Source organism: Geotrypetes seraphini, chromosome 11 (genome assembly GCF_902459505.1).
Source record: "Geotrypetes seraphini chromosome 11, aGeoSer1.1, whole genome shotgun sequence".
Classification (NCBI taxonomy): domain Eukaryota; kingdom Metazoa; phylum Chordata; class Amphibia; order Gymnophiona; family Dermophiidae; genus Geotrypetes; species Geotrypetes seraphini.
In genome coordinates, this window is record NC_047094.1 from 136,995,676 (window position 1) to 137,017,344 (window position 21,669).

A 21,669-nucleotide genomic window follows, 5' to 3' on the forward strand; every position below is an offset into this window, starting at 1 on the left:
CCGAAAAAGGTATGGGGAAGGCAAAGGGTGCACGCGCGCGGCAGGGGGAGGAGAGAAGTAGGGTTGCTAGCACCGCTAGCAAGATGGTGCCTGGAGCGGATCCACCCCCCCCCCCCCCCCCCCCTAGCTCCTTGTGACCCTGGGCAAGCCTCAGGTACATTAGATAGAGTGTGAGCCCACTGGGACAGAAAGGGAAAAAGTATTTGAGTACCTGAATGTAAACCACTTAGATTATAAGTAGTATATAAATGCTAAAATAAATAAACTCCCACCTCTACTTCTGTGCTGCAGAAAAGGCAAACTAGCAATCACAAATCTTGTAGGTATCGACTGCTAGGTCTTGCTAGACTTTATGGAAATACCAATACGATACAGTTTGTTGCACTGAATTCCCATCAAGGAGACATGGTCTGCTACTTCTTCAGCATGAAAACGTGCATTTCTTGCATTCCCAACATTTCTTTTTACACACCTCTGAGGCATTGGGTTCCTCCTTCGTTCTCATGAGGACCCCTTGAAGCAGGGCTGCATCCACAGCAACTGGAACCACATTTTCAATCAGCTGCTTGTTGAGTAAAATATCGGCCCACGGTGCTGTCATTGTGAGATGACTAAAAGGAACAAAAAACAGAAAAATAGCTACTAATGTCACTAGAACAACATTTAGATAGTCTCACCACATAGTAATTTCCTACCAACTAATGACTAATTTAGAACTCCTGACAAGGCCGTGTTTTAACACAAAAGCGTGTTTCAGATGAACATGCTCCACTAGTTTGTTTTTTTTTGCTTGAGGGCATTATGTTTATTATTATTTGCAAGATTTTATAACATTCTTGTTTTGGTTTTTGGCTATAAACCACTTAAAAGTAATGACTGTTGCAGTTGTCCGGGTCTCGCCGCATTTGGGTACGTGGAACTGACATTTCAGTCATCATGTTGTGGCTTTCTTCAGGGTGGGCTGCAGTTTGTCTTTATATAGTGGGTTCTCAAACCTGATTGGCTGGGCCTTGATGTGAGTGAGGCAAGAAAGTCCTTTGGTCACCAATTTGAATTTTTTTTTTTTTTTTTTTTTAATGTAGTGGCCTCCTCATTCTCCCCTTATAGCCACACCCAAACCTCCGAGCCATTTAGAATGAAAACAAGATAGTGCAAAATGTTTAGTGGGGAAGTCTGGAGAGAGGAAAAAGGATTGTCCTAAAGACTAAAAGCTTGGAAAAAGGGAATTGCCTTTTTTCAAAGGCTAGAAATCAAGAAAGAGAGAGGGAAATTCTGTAATTAAAGGAAAGATATCTGGAAAAAGGAAAAAAAAAACTTGGAGAGAAGAAAAACATCTAAACCAAAAGACAGAAATCTGGAGAGAAGAAAACAATCTGAAGCCAAAGTCTAGTTTGTTGTATGCAGTGCCTTATTAAATTAAAATATATGGAGGGAGTATTAAAGAAGTGCAAGAAAGATGGAACCATGGAAGTCGGACTAGAATCCCGACAACTGCACCCATTCCCATGCGTTTCTTTTGCGCACATGTCTTGCACATAATAGTCCTGCACGTGTTTGTCTTGGGCGATATAGACCTGCATACGTTTGTCCGCGTGCGCCTGTCTTGCACACAATTGTCTTGCGCGTTCTACAGCTGTGCACAAATGTCCTGCATAGCTAAGAAGAAAAAATTTAAATTGAATCAGGTTGGGCAGACTGGATGGACCATTCGGGACTTTATCTGCCGTCATCTACTATGTTATGTTATGCCCAGAAATAGCACAGAAGAGACAAGTTAATTTAATCATGTATTTTTAATGAAAATAACTAATGGGCAGATTGGATTGACTGTTGAAGTCTTTATCTGCCGTCATTTGCTATTTTATGTTTTAAGTAGGGATAGATACAGACAGCACACTTTAAAATATTACTTTTTCTTTACTAGATTTTTTTTCTCGTCATTAATCCAGTATGTTTGGGGGAATGGAAGAATCAAGAGAACCAGCATTTGCTAATGCTTAGGCATTAAACACCGAAAGCATCAATCTCTTAATGACTCTGTAAGTACCGTGTTTCCCCAAGAATAAGACAGTGTCATATTAATTTGGAGTCCAAAAAAACACACTAGGGCTTATTTTCAGGAATGTCTTATTTTTCTCATGTACAACACTCCTCTCTCCCTTCCTCTCCTCTAATTCTTCCTCTTTCCTTTTCCCCCTGCCCTCCCCCCCCCATGTGCAACATTCCTCCCCTCTCACCCATCCCCTTGTGCAGCTGAACCCCACTGACCCTCCCACTGTGAGACTGACATATCTCCGCTCCGAGGCCTCCTAAAGCAGCAAGGGTATAGGGATTGCTGAATTGACGAGTCCAATTTTTCTGCAAAACAGGCAGCACTAGTGTCACGGATGGAGTCAGGGAGTGACGGGGACATTCGGGGGAGGGGGGTGTCAATTATTTTGGGGGTAGGACTTATATTAGGAGCATCTTTAAAAATCATGCTAGGTCTTATTTTCTGGAAACAGGGTAGCACCTGCCGTGATTGATAGAATCAGCCTCAATATGCAGAAGAAGAATCCACACACAGGTTACACCAGGTATGAAACTTATTCAATATTTCTCAACCTACCAGTACCCTCCAGTCAGGTTTACAAAGTATCCAGAATGAATATGCATGAGATAGGTGTTCATACCAAAGAAACAATGCATGCAAATCTGTCATGCACTCACTGGGGATAATCTGAAAACATCACTAGCTGAGTATGCCCTGAGGACTGGTTTCAGAACCACTGAACTAACTGCCTCCAGCAACACAAGCACACATTTCTGTGTACTCAGTAAAGAAGATAAATCACATGGTTAGAGTATTCCTAGTCCAAAGATCACAGAAAGCATTTCAGCGACTGCCACATATCACAAGAAGCCTCTCAGCACCATATATTTCTACTCCTCCTTCCCCTCCTTGCTAAAGGCTGATGGAAGCCACCTCCATTCAGACTACTAGAGAGCAGAAAAGAAACTTCCACCAGTGCTGCCAGCCAAATTGAGCTACTGGTGGTGGGTTGTGCATTTTGGGGTTTAGTTTTGCAATGGATTTTTTTTTTTTTTTTTTGGGGGGGGGCAACCAAGAAGTGTTCCAAACCTCAGTGTGATGCTCCTGCCCTCTGTCTCTCTCTCAGGGCATTCCCAGCCTCAGTCTAATGCTTCAATGGCCCCTTTCAAGGTATTCCAAGCCTCTTTCTGATATTTAATGACAGCGCATTCCCTGCTTTATTCTGGTGCTCCAATGACCTTTCGGGGTAATTCAAATCTCATTCTGGTGCTCTAATGGCAGAGAATTTCAAGCCTCATTCTAGTGCTCCAATGGCCTCTCTCAGAGCATTTCAAGCCTCATTCTAGAGCTCCAATGGCCTCTCTCAGAGCATTTCAAGCCTCATTCTAGTGCTCCAATGGCCTCTCTCAGAGCATTTCAAGCCTCATTCTAGTGCTCCAATGGCCTCTCTCAGAGCATTTCAAGCCTCATTCTAGAGCTCCAATGGCCTCTCTCAGAGCATTTCAAGCCTCATTCTAGTGCTTCAATGGCCTATATCAGAGCATTTCAAGCCTCATTCTAGTGCTCCAATGGCCTCTCTCAGAGCATCTCATGCCTCATTCTGGTTTGTCAGTGTGTTCCAACCTTCAATCTACTACTTCTATTAATTATTTCTATAGCACTACCAGACATAAGTGGCGCTGTACAATTCACAAAGAAGACAGTCCCTGTTCAAAGAGCTTACAATCTACACAGATAAGACAGACAAATAGGATGTCATGGATATAGTTAAGGGGAACGGTTAATCTGCTGGCTAGGTTGAAGGGCAGGAGGGGGGGACATAGCCCCAGGAGCCAACCTCCCTAGCTATACACCATTGGGATAAGTTTCAGCATCTCTGCCAGGAAAGGTATTTTTAATGTGCAGGGGGGAAGAGGAAATGTATTACCCCTCCCCCCAATCCACCTCTGGGCCTCCCCCAAAATGGGAGGGCTGGCTGTGCCCAAGCTATGAAATCAGCAAGGTGGAAAACACACTAGGGCTTACAAAGTACCAAGCTAGAGCGGGCTGTTCCACACAATGGCGTACCTAGCGGGGCAGAGCATCCCCCTCTTCCAGGTGGTAAGAAGGTGCATAGAGTGGTCGCGGGGTTATGGGCTGCCTGTACATTGCTGTCGGTTTCACTGGTCCTCCATTCTGGAACAGGAAGTGGACGCTGGAGAGGACAGAGACTGGCGGAACCGATGGCCACATACAGGTGGACCACAGACCTGTGATTGCTCCAGCACCCTCAAGCCCCTTGCACCTGGGGCGGACTGCCCTGACCCCCCCCTTGTCCCACATAGCTGGTTATTGAGTATTTAAGGTTACCAGACATCCTGGAAAACCCGGACATGTTCTTGTTTTAGAGGACTGTCCAGTGCCTGAAGGGATTTCCAAAACCCGGCAGTTTGTCGGGGTTTTGGAAGTTCCTGAGCTGTGTCTGGAGGGCCTGTACGAATGAGCAAACATCATATGCATGCTCATGACATCATCGTGTTGCTGTCCATGTATGTGCAGAGGCCCTCCAGACCTCAGGGAGGGGAAGAGGGGGGGGGAAGGGGAAGAGGGGAAGAGGGGGGAAGGGGGAAGGAGGGGAAGAGGGGGGGAAGGGGGGGAGGAGGGGGGAAGGGGGGAGGAGGGGGGAAGGGGGGAGGAGGAGGGGGGAAGGGGGGAGGAGGAGGGGGAAGGGGGAGGAGGAGGGAGGAAGGGGGAGGGGAGAGGGGGAGGAGGGAGGGGAGAGGGGGAGGGGAGAGGGGGAGGAGGGAGGGGGAAGGGAGGGAGAGGGGAGAGGGGGAAGGGAGGGAGAGGGGAGAGGGGAGAGGGGGGAGGACCCACCCTCACCCTCACCCTCACCACACCACTGAATCTGGCAACCCTAACTTAACCATGTGTGTCTGCATTATCTGTTATGGAGAGAGAACCCATGTTACAGGTAAGCTACTCAGAGGAGAGGACAGAGAAAACAATGCATTCGGCAGAGCAATGACCTACTTGGAGAAAAGTCCAGTCTACGCCTCCTTCTTCTTTTGAAGCAGCTGCCCAGGTGAAGCATCCGGGGAGGCTTTAGTCAACGGCCGACAAAGGGCCCCGGCCTCGAGCGCAGCTGACGTAGGCGTCATTATGCCGACAGGTGCAGGGGCCCCCTCCGCGCGCCGCAGGGAGCGTAGCACAGTGGCGCGCGAGAGCGCAAGGGCCTGACCTCGTGCCTGTGATCGGCGCCGGAGCTGGTCGGAGGTAAGAGGCGGCTGCTTCTGAATCACGCGGGGCTCGTAAAGCGGTGCGGCGAGGTTGCGTGACGTGCACGGGTGCATTGTAGTTCAAGTTGCAAGGCCCCCCCCAGTATTGAGCAGACTCTATTTACTGTGTGCAGGAAGGAGTGGTTTCCAATTGGGTTTAGCACCCCAGGTTGAAAAGTTGGCTCATATAGAGCTGGGACGCTACTACATCCCAAGGGGGTGGAAGGACTTTTGGGATTCCCGCGGGAAGAGTCAAAATCTCTGGTGACCGCCCAGACAGGCAATTGGAGCTTCTCTAGCTTGGTGGCTTATACCTATAGCAGCCACGGAAGATCCTGTGCAAATGCATTACAAGGAGCTCAGTATTAAAATGAGCACTCATAGCCTTATTTTCCTGTCAGGGAATAATGAACCCAACTCACAAAAATCCTCCCGAATGAAAAAATCCCCCCCAGGTCCAGCGGACTCCTCCCAAGACTTAATAAATACCCCTTCCAACCCCTCCCTCACTTAAAAAGACCCTGGTAGTCCATCAGACTTCCAACCTCCTCCTGAATCCCCCCCCCCCCCAGCCAAAAACAATATCCATGTGGTCCCCTAGCCCAGTAGTTCCCAACCCTAACCTGGAGGACCACCAGGCCAATTGGGTTTTCAGGCTAGCCCTAACGAATATGCATGGAGCAGATTTGCAAGCCTGTCACTTCCATTATATGCAAATCTCTCTAGCCCTAGTGGTCCAGTGGCCTGGCCTGTCCCACACACCAACTCAACAGTCCTCCTCCCTGTGTGCTGGGACCTCCACCAGACACCCCCATATGGGTCAGGATCCTCTCACTCGCGTGCCAAGACTCCCCCCTCCCAGTACCTTTCTTCTAGAAGCAGTGGCAGGAGGAAGGAATGCCTCTTCAAAATGGCAGCGCCCTGTTCTGCCTGGTGCACTGGGAAGAGTCTAAACCAGACATTGGCAACTCCGGTCCTTGAGGGCCAGAATCCAATCGGTTTTTCAGGATTTCCCCAATGAATATGAAAGCAGTGCATGCAAATTGTTCTCATGCATATTCATTGAGGACCGGAGTTGCCCATGTCTGGTCTAAACACTATATAACAGGGGTGTCAAAGTCCTTCCTCGAGGACTGCAATCCAGTCGGGTTTTCAGGATTTCCCAATGAATATGCATGAGATCTATTTGCATGCACTTCTTTCATTGTATGCTAATAGTTCTCATGCATATTCATTGGGGAAATCCTGAAACCCAACTGGATTGCGGCCCTCGAGGAGGGACTTTGACACACCTGCTATATAAGGAGTTTTTGAAGAGGCGGGCTCTGAGACAAGAGGAAGTAGGCATTCCTCCTGCCGTTGCTTCTACAAGAAAGATATGGAGGGAGTGTTCCAGCACACATGGGGGAAAGGGGTCTGGGGGAGATCCCGGCACACATGGGAAGAGGAGGGAGGGAGGAGCATTGTTGAGCTGGGGTGTGACGCCTGGCCATCAGACTACCAGGGATAATGTGTTGGGGCTTGGAGGGAGGGTCTGCTGGACCACCAGGGTTCTTTTTTTAATCCTTATTTGGGGAGGGGATTCAGGTTCCCTAGACCAGTGGTTCCCAACCCTGTCCTGGAGGAACACCAGGTCAATCGGGTTTTCAGGCTAGCCCTAATGAATATGCATGAGAGAGATTTACATATGATGGAAGTGATAGGCATGCAAATTTGCTTCATGCATATTCATTAGGGCTAGCCTGAAAACCCGATTGGCCTGGTGTTCCTCCAGGACAGGGTTGGGAACCACTGCCCTAGACATGCTCACATGAGCTGTACCTAGCACACAACTCTTTGTGGGCATACCTCAGGAGTTTCGACCCCTTTAGTGACCAATGCTCAAAACCAACAGCATGCATATAATTTGCATTTGTTGCTAAAATTAGACTGGTGTTTCTCCGGCGCGCTACAGTGCTTGGAGTTTTGTGCATGTGCCCCTAAGGCTTGAAACATTTGTTGGCTGAATAGTGAATACCATCCAAAAAGGCATGGGAGGCTTTTGGGGTTGGGATGAAATGAGGGCCATGAGCAAGTAAATAATAGTCTCGACTCCAGCGGGTACAGGTAGGGATGGAGGAGATTACTGCAATTATGGGGATGGAGTGGAGGTGGAGATGGATTAGATTCCATTGGGGATGGGTGAAATTTCTGTCCCATTGCAATTTTCTAGGGTAGGCTTAACGAGAGGGCTGCAGCAGCTTTCAGCATCAAGGAAAAAGTGATCATACAGGTCGGCAACCAGCAAAGATGCAAGTTATAATAGGTAATGGAATGGAAAAGTAACACAGTAAATATTTTGGAGCAGCCATTGTATAAAATGATAATTCAGATAATGAATGAAAAACCAGAATGTCCAGTACAAAATGACTCTGCTGCTTCTTCCTTCAGAGACTGAAACTGTCTCAGACCCAAGATTTACAACATCTCTGTCCCTTAAACAGGGAGGTGAAACATCCATTAACTGAATCATGAAGTAAGTGAAGAAACGAGCTCTTCCAAGAAGATTGAAAGCCAGTTGCATTTTTCCAGCCTAGATGGTGAGTGAGTACTCCTACATCCTGTACAAGAAGTGGTGTTTTTGTGCACCTGCTTGCCAAGCACCGAGACGGGCTTCCCACAGAGGAAACAGACCCACTCTCGACTAAAACCGTCTTAATAAGTGGGGTTTAACTATTGCAAGGCCCCAGATTTTTTGAATGAGGAAGGAACACGCAGTGGGCCAGGCTCAGAGTCACTGCAGACTTTATCTAATGGTCAGCCTGTTCCTAGGTCAGATTACTCCTGAGGGAATTCCGTGCTATCGTGCATTGCATAATTTGCACAGGAACAAAGGATGCAGCTTCTGTTGGGTGTTTTTCCCCCTCAGAACACTTCTCCCCCATCCCCTTTGTGGCAGACTCCCTTTCTTGTGGGACCACCACTCTAGGGCAGGGGTAGGCAATTCCGGTCCTCAAGAGCCACAGGCAGGTCAGGTTTTCAGGATATCCACAATGAATCTGCATGAGATGGATTTGCATGCACTGCCTCCTTGAGATGCAAATCTATCTCATGCATATTTATTGTGGATATCCTGAAAACTTGACCTGCCTGTTGCTCTCGAGGACCGGAATTGCCTACCCCTGCTCTAGGGCAAACCATTTCAAATATTTTCCCTTACCTAATCAGTGGAGAAGGAGCAGAGTGGCTAGAGGGCAGTTTGTACCCTTTTTCCCCTGCTCCATGCAAATCTCATTAAAGTATTTGAGCTGTACACAGATTAGATTCTGGAGCTGAGAACGTTTGAAATAGTTTGTCCTGCAGAACACGGGGAGGGGATGGGGGGCACCGGCAACTGTCCTCCTTCCCAACCCCTCTTCCCTCGTACCGCTTTGAAATTCTGTGCCATGTTAGCAGCAACCCCCAACCTGCTGCTTGCTCCAGCGTTGGTTCTTCCACTGATGTCACTTCCTGGTCTTGGTCATAGGAAGAGCTGCCGCTGCTGTGAGCAGCAAGTTGGGAGTTGCTGCTGGGGCCAGGCACGTTGAAGAGGCGGGGAAGGAGCGGGTGGGGGTTGGGCACCACCTCTCACCTTGCTACGCCACTGTGGGGATGCACTGAAGAGGTTAGACAAAGAGTGGCTACATTTGGGGAATATGAGGGGGGGGAGAGGAGCTGGAGAACTCTGCCTTGGGGTGGAGGAACAGGGTAGCTGTGTGCCTGAGAGGAGGAGATGGAATACAGGTCTCCCATCAGGCTCCTATATTTAGGGTTTAGAATTGAAATTTCCAGGACAATTTAACTCAGTGGTCTCAAACTCAAACCCTTTGCAGGGACACATTTTGGATTTGTAGGTACTTGGAGGGCCTCAGAGGTAAAACTTTATAGTTTATAAATCTTTCCTTTTGGCTAAGTCTTAATAATAATATTGTAATTTATAGCTAAAGACATATGATCAAGAAACTGTTTTATTTTACTTTTGTGATTATGATAAACATACTGAGGGCTTTAAAATAGGACCTGGCGGGCCGTATGTGGTCCCCAGGTCGCGAGTTTGAGACCACTGATCTAACTCGTAAGGAAGAATTCAGTTGATCATACTGAAACAATGAAAATGACCTACAACATTATCTTTTTTTCCCCCCCCTAGGTACAGAATGCGAGAAACCACATTGAAAACGGGGCCTTGATTAGCCACCACGCAACCGTAGCCATAAGCGAGTTCTTGCTTTTCTGATCGCTCCAGTGATTTCTTCAAGGAAATTTTACCAGCTCTTTTCATAAAAGTTGCATTTTAAAAATAAGATTCATGCACCCTGGGCATTTAAATTTTTTTTTTTTTTTTACTAGAGCTCCTTTTCAAGTGAAGGTATCCTGAGAGGCATTTGAGCTTGGATATAAAAATAACATGGAATCCTATAAAATAAGACTGTATGAAGTATGCTGCGATATGAAAAAGAGTCAATCAGAAGAGAGTGCAGGGCAGAATGCCTATGTATGCCAAATATCCCCAAGGACATCGGACTGCTCCATTGTGCCGGGGACCATTGAGTTAAACAGTCACCCTTCCTGCAAATGTGGCCTTTTACCACAGGGTAGACCTCGAAGCCCGGTGCCCAGTAGACCTCGAAGCCCGGTACAAAATTTAAAAATCAGAAGGATCTGTTCAGAGAAAAAAACCCTTGAGCAGCCAATGAAAAAATTTTGCTGCTTCTGTAATCAAATAACAGATTGCCAAAGTGAGAAGACTATATTGACAAGAGCTAATGAATGTTTTCGCAGTCCCGGTACTTTAGTTCGCTTTTCATCCGTGAACGATATATCCAAGTTAATGTCTGAAACGAACCAGTTCAAAGAGAGGATTTTATTCTTTGAAAGAGGAGCAAAAAGTAGTCCAAGTTGTTCCATAAATGAAAACATGAATGCTTCAAGACCCTTTGAATATGCTAGAAAGTTTAGCGATGACACAGATCGGTGCAGTACTGCGCCGGAGAACGTACATTGCACTTCTTTAGAAGATGAGAAAAAGTTAGAGATAGACATAGAAATAGGATGCAAATCAAACCCTTGCATCTGTCAAGAAGCATACATTGAGCGCATAAACAAATTTTTGATGCAAGGAAGCGCAGTTCCCAATCAGAACAAAACTGGTCCAGACTTACTCCAGGTCTGTAGTGATTCTAAAAATTCAAGGTTATTGTAATAAGTAGTTGGAGGCTGCAACCCTGGGCAGTTCAGACCGTGGTTAAACATTTCAAAACAGTAACATGTCATCCATGTTAGTAAGAGAAGAAAATTCCTTACATAGAAGAGACAGTCCCTGCTCAATACAGCTTACAATCTAGTCAAGACAGACAAATTGGACAAGAAGGTGCATCAATACACAGTGTTCAGGTGGGGGAATTACAGAGGGAATGATGATACTGGTGCTTAGAAGGTGGGTTGGAGTTTGGAATTGAAAGCGGCGTCAAAGAAGTGGACTTTGAGTCTGGATTTGAAGACTGCCAGAGACAGAGCCTGACATATCAAGTCAGGCGGTTTGTTCCAGGCATATGGTGCAGCAAGTTAGAAGGGATGGAGTCTGGAGTTGGCTGTACAGGAGAAGGGTACAGATAAGAGAAACTTATCCAATGAGCAGAGTGCCCAGGGAGGGGGCGAAAGGAGAGATACTGAGCAGCTGCAGAGCAAATATACTTGTATCAGTGTATGTGCTATATAAGCGAAAGTCAGAGTTCTGAGGATTGAGGCAACAGGGTAGGAAAGGGAGGGCAAATGCTCGTCGGAACTCCTGTGCATCCCCACTTGTAAGCGTTACCCCCCGAGAGGGGGCATAGTTACATTGATTGTTTGCGTCAGCATTTGCGTACTGTTGCGACTAAGTCTTGGAACTTTCACGTCCCTTATAAGGTGCACATGGATTCATTGCAACTATGCCCCTTCTTTCAGGAGGTAATGCTTACATGTGGGGATGCACAGGAGTCCTGACTAGTGTTTGACCACCTTTTCCTAACCTGTTGCCTCAACCCTCAGAACTTTGTACGCTCAGAATTTAGGAAGTTGGTTGATTGGGCTGAGAACTTTTCAGCACCGCCTGGTACTGTGAAGCGTTTCAGTCTCTGGTAACCAGAGCTGAGATTGTGATGTCATCATGCCTCATTCCACCAATAAGAGCCAACCTTATCAGTGATGTCACAATGGTTTGATTGTTCTATACTTGGCTTACTTTTACTACCTACCAGGGGGTGCTGAAAAGTTTTCAGCCCAACCAACCAACTTCCTAAATTCTGAGCGTTATTTTGCCTCTGTAGCTGAAAAGAGAGTGTTACCTTATTTCATTAAGGGCCAATTTGCAGAAACAAAATTCTATATTTTGACATTGTTTCAGATCATTGATTGAACCGTATCCATGCCATTCTCTTGGTTGGGCTCAGAATTTTTCAGCATCCCCTCGTATAAATAGGTAATATCCAAAGAAAATAAATGATCAAAAACCAAGTGTCTAGCCCACAGCTAGGGGAGACGAGCTTGACAGATGTAGGTTCTTTTAATAAAATAGTGGATTTATTTTGTTTTATTCAGAGCAGGGGTTCTCAGGACATCCAGTCAGGTTTTTAGGATATCCACTATGAATATGTATGAGAAATAGTCGACATCCAGGGCCCCTCCACGGTAGCAGTGCACTAAAGCCCATAGGAGAGTGTGGCAAAGTGGTTAGTGCTACAGCCTCTGTACTCCGAGGTTGTGGGTTCAAACCCCACACTGCTGCTTGTGACCCTGAGCAAGTCACTTAATCCTCCATTGCTCCAGGTACATTAGACAGATGTGAGCCCACTGGGCCAAAAAAGGAAAATGCTTGAGTATTTGATTGGCAACCCACACTGCAATGAGCTTTGGTGGATTTACTGCAGTAGTACTGTGCCTTTATAAAAGGGGCCCATAATGAAGCCAGTGCAGGTAAATCCTTCTCATGCATATTCATTATGACTTAAGGATCTCAAGCTATATACTTTGGAGGAAAGGTGGGAGAGGGGAGATATGATAGAGACGTTTAAATACCTACATGGCATAATCATTTGAAAGGAAGCTCTGAAATGAGAGGGCATAGGATGAAGTTAAGAGGTGATAGGCTCAGGAGTAATCTAAGGAAATACTTTTTTATAGAAAGGGTGGTAGATGCATGGAACAATCTCCCAGAAGAGGTGATTGAGACAGAGACTGTGTCTGAATTCAAGAAGGCATGGGATAGGCACGTGGGAACTCTTAGAGGAAGAGATAATGGTTACTGTTTATGGGCAGACTGGATGGTCCATTTTGCCTTTATCTTCTATCATGTTTCAATGTTTCTATAACCATAAAGTTCTATGACCTTACAATAATAATAATAACAGTTTATATACCGCAAAACCGTTAAGTTCTATGCGGTTTACAATAGATTAAGCGAGGTACAAATTGATTGAATTTAAGAGGGGGGAAGAGGAGAGTTAATAGGACCGGAAATGCGTTGTTGAGGAGAAAGAGATTAATAGGACAGAGGAATCACTATGGAGGAGAAAGAAGATGAGTGGGTCAGTTGTCTAGATACTTTAGGAACAGTTGAGTTTTTAGATGTTTTCTGAATTCCTCATAAGTCGTGGGCGAAAGCAGTTGATCTAGGTCTTTACCCCACGATGCTGCTTGATGTGAAAGAAGGTGTTCATGGTGTTTTTTCAGTTTACAACCTCTAACTGGGGGGGGAAACGAAGTAGGAATGAGAGCTTCTCTTGTGTCTGTTGGCAGAGAAGGAGAAAAGGTCAATTATGTATTTAGAGGCAAGTCCGTTTAGCGCTTTAAAGCAGAAGCAGGCAAATTTAAACTTTATGCGTGCTTCCATTGGTAGCCAATGTACATGATCTTTAGTCCGAAGATTAATCTGACCGCTGCATTTTGCATTAGTTGTACATGTCGCATATTTTTTGGGGAAATGGCTAAGTAGGCGATGTTACAGTAGTCAAGTTGACTTAGTACGAGGGATTGGACCAGGGTTCTGAATGCCGACGTATCGAAATAAGCTTTAATGGATCTGAGTTTCCAGAGAGTGAAGAAACCCTTTCTGATTAAGGAGTCCACCTGGTCTTTCATGGTTAGGCATTGATCTAGAGCAGTGGTTCCCAAACCTGTCCTGGAGGATCCCCAGGCCAGTTGGGTTTTCAGGCTAGCCCTAATGAATATGCATGGAGCAGGTTTGCATGCCTGGCACCTCCATTATATGCAGATCTGTCTCATGCAAATTCATTAGGGCTATCCTGAAAACCCGACTGGCCTGGGGGTCCTCCAGGACAGGTTTGGGAACCACTGATCTAGAGTTATGCCTAGTATCTTTATGGTGGGCTGGATGGGGTGATTAAGTTCAATGATGCATAGAGGTATTTTGGTGTCAAACGGATGTGGTGAAGCAATGAAGAATTTTGTTTTTTCTGAATTAAGTTTGAGCTTGAAGTTTGTCATCCATTGCTCCATCATGTTTATGGCTTCTGAAGCCTTGGGAATAGTTTCCGAGATAGAGTCAGCAAATGGGATTATAATCGTGAAATCATCTGCATAACTGAATAGTTTTATCCCCAGCTGAGTTAATTGCAAGCTCAGTGAGGACATGTAGATGTTAAATAGCAATGGAGACAATGGTGACCCTTGTGGCACACCGGATGGATTGCTCCAGGTATCGGAAAGCTCATAATTGAAGCGTACCTGATAGGTGCGGGATGTAAGGAAGCCACGAAACCAGTTCAGCACCTCATCTTTGAAACCAATGGCGTCTAGGCATTGTAGCATTTTCCTGTGGTCTACCAGGTCAAAGGCTGAACTCATATCGAATTGCATAACCAATGCATTGAGGCCCCTGCTAAACAGTAGGCGCAGGTTGTCTAAAATAGCTGCAATTACTGTCTCCGTACTGAATAAAGGTCTGAAACTGGATTGGGTTTTGTGTAGAAGAGAGAACTGATTAAGATAGTCCATTAGTTGGGTATGTACTAGTCCCTCCATGATTTTTACAATAAACGGAATGGATGCTACCGGTCTGTAGTTGGTTATTAGGGCTGAGGGTTCTTTGCGATTTTTAGAATTGGGGTTATTAGAGAGGAACTTCCCATTTTTTAAGTTGTGGGCCAGGTATTGTAGCAGCGATAGTTTGAATTGTAATGGTGCCGCTTTCATAATTTCTGCAGGGCATGAGTCCAGAACGCAATTAGTTTTAGAGTATTTGTTGTATAGTTTGGTGTAATCACTCCATTTTAGGTCTTGAAAGGAGCTCCAGATCATGTCTGCTGGTATGTCATTTCCTTGGGTGTTAGCTATTTGATGATCATTAGGGTCGTTTGTTGAGCAGTGGTTTCTAAGGTTTTTAATTTTTGAATCGAAGTGCAGAGGGTAACTTAGTGTTGTGTGTGGGTATGGTGTATCGAGTGGTGTCGAATAAATTCGTGACCAGGTTGAATAGCTCTTTTGTATTGATTCCTTGCGAATCATTGCAAGATGAGTTAATTTTAGTGGAGTAGAATGCTTTACGTTTGTCTTTTATCATTTGTTTGTATATTTTTATAATAGCTCTTCATTTGTTATGGTCTGCTGATTATCCTGTTTTTGCCAGCTTTTTGGTGGGACATAGAATAATATGCAGGATAGGGATTCTTCTAACTGGCAGTTGCTAATTTTGCATGCTAAAATTTCTAGTTGGTCGGTCACTTTGGAATCTAGTAATTCGAACTCAAAACCTTCTTTAAGAATAATTGCTAATCCTCCTTTTTTTCCCGGGCGGTTTAGCGTAAGGATTTTGAAATTGTCCAATTATTATTGGATCATCTTCCGATAATAGCCATTTGCTTGCTAATGATCCAATCATTAATTAGGAAGGCTTTATTCCTGACAGATCTAGTATTGAGATATGCACAGGGAATAGATGCGGATGTGGTAGGTTCAGTAGAGGTAGTGGTTTTGATGGGTTTTATTTGCCTTATTCTTTTTTTGAGGGTTCGTTGATGTCTTCTTTTATTTGAGATAGTATTAATGTGATTTGTTGTGTTTTCTTGTGGGTTAGTGATGTGTAAAATAGATGGATCAGGGTAGTTGATTGATTGCAATTGTGGGTGGAGTGAATTAACGTCTTCGATGTTGCCACTTAACAGGCAGATTAGTAAAATCAGTAGGAGATTCATGTTTGCAGTGTAGAGTATTTCTTCCTGATTCAGAAATTGTGTTGGTTTCCCTGCAGATTCTTGATTTATAGTTTGTATGGTTGTTTAGTGGATTGGTGTAGTTCTTGAAAGGTGACCCAAGTGGCTATAGTGCTTAAGCAGTCCTACTGCGGTCACTAGGAATTACACATGCCTCTAACCATTACACGTGCCTCTGAGCATTACACGTGCCTCTGAGCATTACACGTGCCTCTGAGCATTACACGTGCATCTAACCATTACACATGCCTCTGACCATTACACGTGCCTCTGACCATTACACGTGCCTCTAACCATTACACGTGCCTCTAATCATTACACGTGCCTCTAATCATTACACGTGCTTCTGAGCATTACACGTGCCTCTGACCATTACACGTGCCTCTAACCATTACACGTGCCTCTAATCATTACACGTGCTTCTGAGCATTACACGTGCCTCTGACCATTACACGTGCCTCTGACCATTACACGTGCATCTAACCATTACACGTGCCTCTGAGCATTACACGTGCCTCAGCATTACACGTGCATCTAACCATTACACGTGCCTCTGAGCATTACACGTGCATCTAACCATTACACATGCCTCTGACCATTACACGTGCCTCTGACCATTACACGTGCCTCTAACCATTACACGTGCCTCTAATCATTACACGTGCTTCTGAGCATTACACGTGCCTCTGACCATTACACGTGCCTCTGACCATTACACGTGCATCTAACCATTACACGTGCCTCTGAGCATTACACGTGCCTCAGCATTACACGTGCATCTAACCATTACACGTGCATCTAACCATTACATATGCCTCTGACCATTACACGTGCCTCTGACCATTACACGTGCCTCTGACCATTACACGTGCATCTGAGCATTACACGTGCCTCTGACCATTACACGTGCCTCAGCATTACACGTGCATCTAACCATTACACGTGCATCTAACCATTACATATGCCTCTGACCATTACACATGCCTCTAACCATTACACGTGCCTCTGACCATTACACGTGCCTCTAACCATTACACGTGCCTCTAACCATTACACATGCCTCTGAGCATTACACGTGCATCTGAGCATTACACGTGCATCTAACCATTACACGTGCCTCTGACCATTACACGTGCATTTAACCATTACACGTGCATCTAACCATTACACGTGCCTCTGAGCATTACACGTGCATCTAACCATTACACATGCCTCTAACCATTACACGTGCCTCTGACCATTACACGTGCATCTAACCATTACACGTGCCTCTGAGCATTACACGTGCATCTAACCATTACACATGCCTCTAACCATTACACGTGCCTCTGACCATTACACGTGCATCTAACCATTACACGTGCCTCTGAGCATTACACGTGCCTCTGAGCATTACACGTGCCTCTGAGCATTACACGTGCATCTAACCATTACACGTGCCTCTGAGCATTACACGTGCATCTAACCATTACACGTGCCTCTGACCATTACACGTGCCTCTGACCATTACACGTACATCTAACCATTACACGTGCCTCTGACCATTACACGTGCCTCTAACCATTACACGTGCATCTGAGCATTACACGTGCATCTGAGCATTACACGTGCCTCTGACCATTACACGTGCCTCTGACCATTACACGTGCATCTGACCATTACACGTGCATCTGAGCATTACACGTGCCTCTGACCATTACACGTGCATCTGACCATTACACGTGCCTCTGACCATTACACGTGCCTCTGACCATTACACGTGCCTCTGACCATTACACGTGCATCTAACCATTACACGTGCCTCTGAGCATTACACGTGCCTCTGAGCATTACACGTGCATCTAACCATTACACGTGCCTCTGACCATTACACGTGCATTTAACCATTACACGTGCATCTAACCATTACACGTGCCTCTGAGCATTACACGTGCATCTAACCATTACACATGCCTCTAACCATTACACGTGCCTCTGACCATTACACGTGCATCTAACCATTACACGTGCCTCTGAGCATTACACGTGCCTCTGAGCATTACACGTGCCTCTGAGCATTACACGTGCATCTAACCATTACACGTGCCTCTGAGCATTACACGTGCATCTAACCATTACACGTGCCTCTGACCATTACACGTGCCTCTGACCATTACACGTACATCTAACCATTACACGTGCCTCTGACCATTACACGTGCCTCTAACCATTACACGTGCATCTGAGCATTACACGTGCATCTGAGCATTACACGTGCCTCTGACCATTACACGTGCCTCTGACCATTACACGTGCATCTGACCATTACACGTGCATCTGAGCATTACACATGCCTCTGACCATTACATGTGCATCTGACCATTACACGTGCCTCTGACCATTACACGTGCCTCTGACCATTACACGTGCCTCTAACCATTACACGTGCCTCTAACCATTACACATGCTCTAACCATTACACATGCCTCTAAAATGGTTAGATGCATGTGTAATAGTTAGAGGCATATGTAATGGTTAGAGGCATGTGTAATGGTTAGAGGCATGTGTAATTGATACATGCATCTAACAATTACATATGCCTCTAACCATTACACATGCATCTGACAATTATATATGTCTCTGGCGGTAACACAGCCTCTAATAGTTGCGCATGCCTCTACAGTTCTTAAGCAGTCCTAGTGCCAATCGCTAAAAGTTAAACATGCATTTAAAGCCCAGCCTTTTAAGGAGGGCGGGGGGAGGGATTGAGAACCCTGGAAATTTTTGGACTTGACGCGGGACGCTGGGAAACTGTGGGGCAGGGATGGGGGTTAGCTACCCTGTGGAGTAGGTGGGAGGAGAATGAAATCCGTGGGGGTTCTTTGATTAATTATGTCTTCTTGTGCGCCGAGTCTACATTGTGTGGTTCCTTCGCTAAGGACACTTCAGAAAAGCGCACACGTTGGCGCTGCGGATTAAATCTTTTTCTCCCTGCTGGGTCGTGGGAAAGGTGGAGCACTGCTCGCACACCACTCCTGAGCTGACACTCTTCAATATTAATATGAGGATCTACATGCGGTGGAACTGTGACCAGGTGCCCTGCTGGAGAGGGGCTCCCGATACTGCTGCTGTTCTCGGTGAGCCGTTAGCACCGCTTATTTTAAAGTGTTCTCCCCTGCTGGATCAACAATGCAAGTGTTGAGAGCCTTAGCTTATAACAATAATGCTCTTTGACCATACAATGCAGGTATAAAGAGCCTTAGCCTATAGAGAAAGGAGGAGATATTGGATGCTGCTAATGGGCAGACTGGATGGGCCATATGACAACATTCAACTGCTTCATCCTCTAAACCCAAAATCCCCTAAAGAAATAACTGAAATCAACTCCAAACTCAATAAAATTAGTTCTTGGCTACAGCAGAACAAACTTGCACTGAACATTTCAAAATCAAAGGGTGTACTATTTCCAACCTTATTAGAAGAAAATCTATTTCTACCCATCTGCATTGACTCATCACCAATTCATTTAGATCGCAAACTCAAACCCCTCGGAATCATCCTTGATAAAGATCTCACTTTTCACCAACAAATTAGTGCGGTTACTCAGCAATGTTTCTATAACCTCAGACTCATACAATCCATTTCTTCTCGTCTAGACCTCCCTCTATCAATATTTTGATTCACTCTCGTAATTTCACACATCGACTATTGCAATGCCCTATATCAGGGCATAACACAGAAAGAGATAAAACTCCTACAAAATACTGCTGTTAAACTAATCTACTGAGCAAAGAAATTTGACCATGTCTCTCCCCCCCCCTTCTCTGTAAAGCACACTGGGTACCCATTATACGCACCGTGTATCCTACAAGATACTTCTAATAACATTCAAAACCAAACGCTCAACTCACCAGCTTTTATCAAGAAACTTCTAATTTCCTATACTTCCCTAAGGTCTCTTTGCTCCAATAGTCAAAATCTACTTTCTATCCCTTCGATATGCAAACTATTCTACAACTCGACCCGTAAATCCATTTTCTCAGTCACTGCCACCTCTCTTTGGAGTGCTCTCCCACTGGATCTCTGCCTAGAAAACTCATTAAAAATTCAAATCCAAGCTTAAGACTTTTCTCTTTAAAGATGCTTACAACATCTGGTCCACTTCCTTTCAAACAGAATCCACATAGCCCTTTGATGGATTTCGCCAAAACACTTCTTTTGAAGGGAGTCCCTACCATTATGCATCTTCTTCCCCTCCACTTTCCACCCCTCTCTTTTTTTTTTACTTTCGAATTTCAATTTATTAATTTACACCTCCCATATTGTTTCCAATATGTTAGTGTGTCATGGTCCCTTCTTTTTTTTTTATCTTGCCATTAATATTATTTTAACTTTTTGATTTTGTTATATTTTTTAATTTTAGACTTTTTTAGATTGATTTCATTGTAAACCGTTTAGGTACCAGTTTGATAAACGGTATAACAAACAATAAATAAACTCGAAAACTTTATCTGCCATCATGTTTCTATCCTGTGAACCTGGTTCATTGGATGTGTCCCAAGGGCTGGGGTGAGAATCTCTACTCTAATGGTACTTTATTAGGTATTAAATAAAAGTCTTTGGTTTGTATGGGTCTGTTGTATATAATAAGAGAAATGGCTAATGGTACAGAAATGTAAGATGTCCTTACCTTTTCAAAGTCTGTTTAAACAAGCACTAGTTAATATGCCGTCATTTTTCGTTAACTTCCTGCAATTCTTTGTCTCCATTGGCAGATTAATGCAAGTGTCACATCAACCTGCCGACAATCTTTCTGTAGCTGAAGACCAGCAGCTGTGAGAAGATATACAGAGCCCACCAGAGAAGTTGTGTGAGAAAAATGCTTAAATAAATACCTGCCAGTATCTCCATTTTCATGAAAATTGTCCACATCATTCCATTGTCTTTGGATATCATTCACGCTGCCAGCGTTAACATAACAGCATTGACCTACTCTAGACAACAGTTCAAGAAAATGCCTGCACAAAGAAGTGCGTCTAAATTTTTTGAAGATTAAACCCACTAGGGTAAGTAGCCTGGCATTGCATTCCACAGTGATGGGCCTGCCACAGAAAAAGCATACAGTCTATTATTGACATAGTATATATCGGACTGTCCTCCCACATCCAACAACATGGAGTTTACTGATCTCAATGACTGTCTACGGCAGAATACCAAAATATACATTGTTTAGTATAAGGGAAAATAAATGACTATACTGTATCTGAACATGGACAGGTATCCCGTGTAACTGTTTCAGAATTGTTAGTAGGTGTTTCCCCAATCTTGCAGCTGAATTTTGAACCACCTCCAATGCCTTCACTTGAACATTCGCCATTTCTAGATATAAGGCATTGCAGTAGTCTAATTTGGATAGTATCACACTCTGCAGCACCTCCCTAAAATCCAACAAATAACATCAATTTCGATAACTTGTGATACTTTTTTTGTGTAAACAAGCTCTCAAAAGCTAATCGCAGCCACATTAGCCTAGTCTAATAAAGTATTGCCTGCACTATGTTTGACCTTTATATGTCTAATCCCTCTTTTATCCAGTAGCTGAAAAGGGGCTCACAAAGAATTTATTTAGTTTGGGGCTATGGGCCGGGACCAACCTCGGCTGGCAGGCTGCAGCAAGCATACTCCTGACCACTTACTTTCATGCTTGTTTGTTTTTCAAAGAGACATACCAACTCCAACCTATTGAAATGACTTGGGGAAATCCATTGCTTATTCTTAGGATATGTAGCATAAAATCTGTTTTACTACTTGGAATCTAGCTAGATACTTGGGACCTGGGTTGGCCACTGTTGGAAATAGGATGCTGGGCTTGATGGACCTTTGGTCTGTCCCAGTATGGTATTTCTTATGTTCTTCCAAAGGAATGAAAGGGCACTTGCTTGAACAGCGAACAGATACAATGCAAGAACAATCCTAACCTTGAACAGTTTTTTTCACTTAAGGCTTCAGCTGTGCAGTCCAAATTTGTAAGCTCAGTTGTAAAATCCTTTATTGGATGGATTTTGATCAGATGGTTGGGGATCACCAAAAGACAAATTTGATGCCATCTCACAGCCTTTAAATCTCATATGGAGGTAGGGCTACTTTCAATTAGCCCTCCCCTTGCAGAGATCCA

General features: G+C 44.7%; 1 protein-coding gene and 1 long non-coding RNA gene across 5 annotated transcripts in view; one reads left to right on the plus strand and one right to left on the minus strand.

The window, feature by feature from the left end:
* GSS (glutathione synthetase) overlaps positions 1-5,194 on the minus strand; it is a 49,450-nt gene extending 44,256 nt beyond the window's left edge. The window contains exons 1-2 of one of the 2 annotated variants that reach the window (XM_033963814.1): positions 5,045-5,194; positions 473-611 (exon numbers count right to left, since the gene is read on the minus strand). In XM_033963814.1, coding sequence (XP_033819705.1) covers positions 473-601 — 129 coding nt within the window. In that variant the 5' untranslated portion in view covers positions 602-611; positions 5,045-5,194. Of the gene's footprint in view, positions 1-472; positions 612-3,121; positions 3,280-5,044 lie in introns of those variants that run through there. The other variant, XM_033963813.1, reaches the window with a different exon arrangement.
* Positions 4,862-21,201, plus strand: LOC117369348. 3 transcript variants are annotated; one of them, XR_004541122.1, is made up of 4 exons: positions 4,862-4,985; positions 7,773-7,868; positions 9,458-10,474; positions 20,270-21,200. It is a non-coding gene; the product is annotated as an uncharacterized LOC117369348 (long non-coding RNA). The 3 variants fall into 3 exon arrangements; XR_004541124.1 differs by lacking the exon at positions 4,862-4,985 and adding an exon at positions 5,002-5,096 and having other exon boundaries at positions 20,270-21,201; XR_004541123.1 differs by lacking the exon at positions 4,862-4,985 and adding an exon at positions 5,145-5,287.
* The last annotated feature ends 468 nt before the right edge of the window (positions 21,202-21,669 follow it).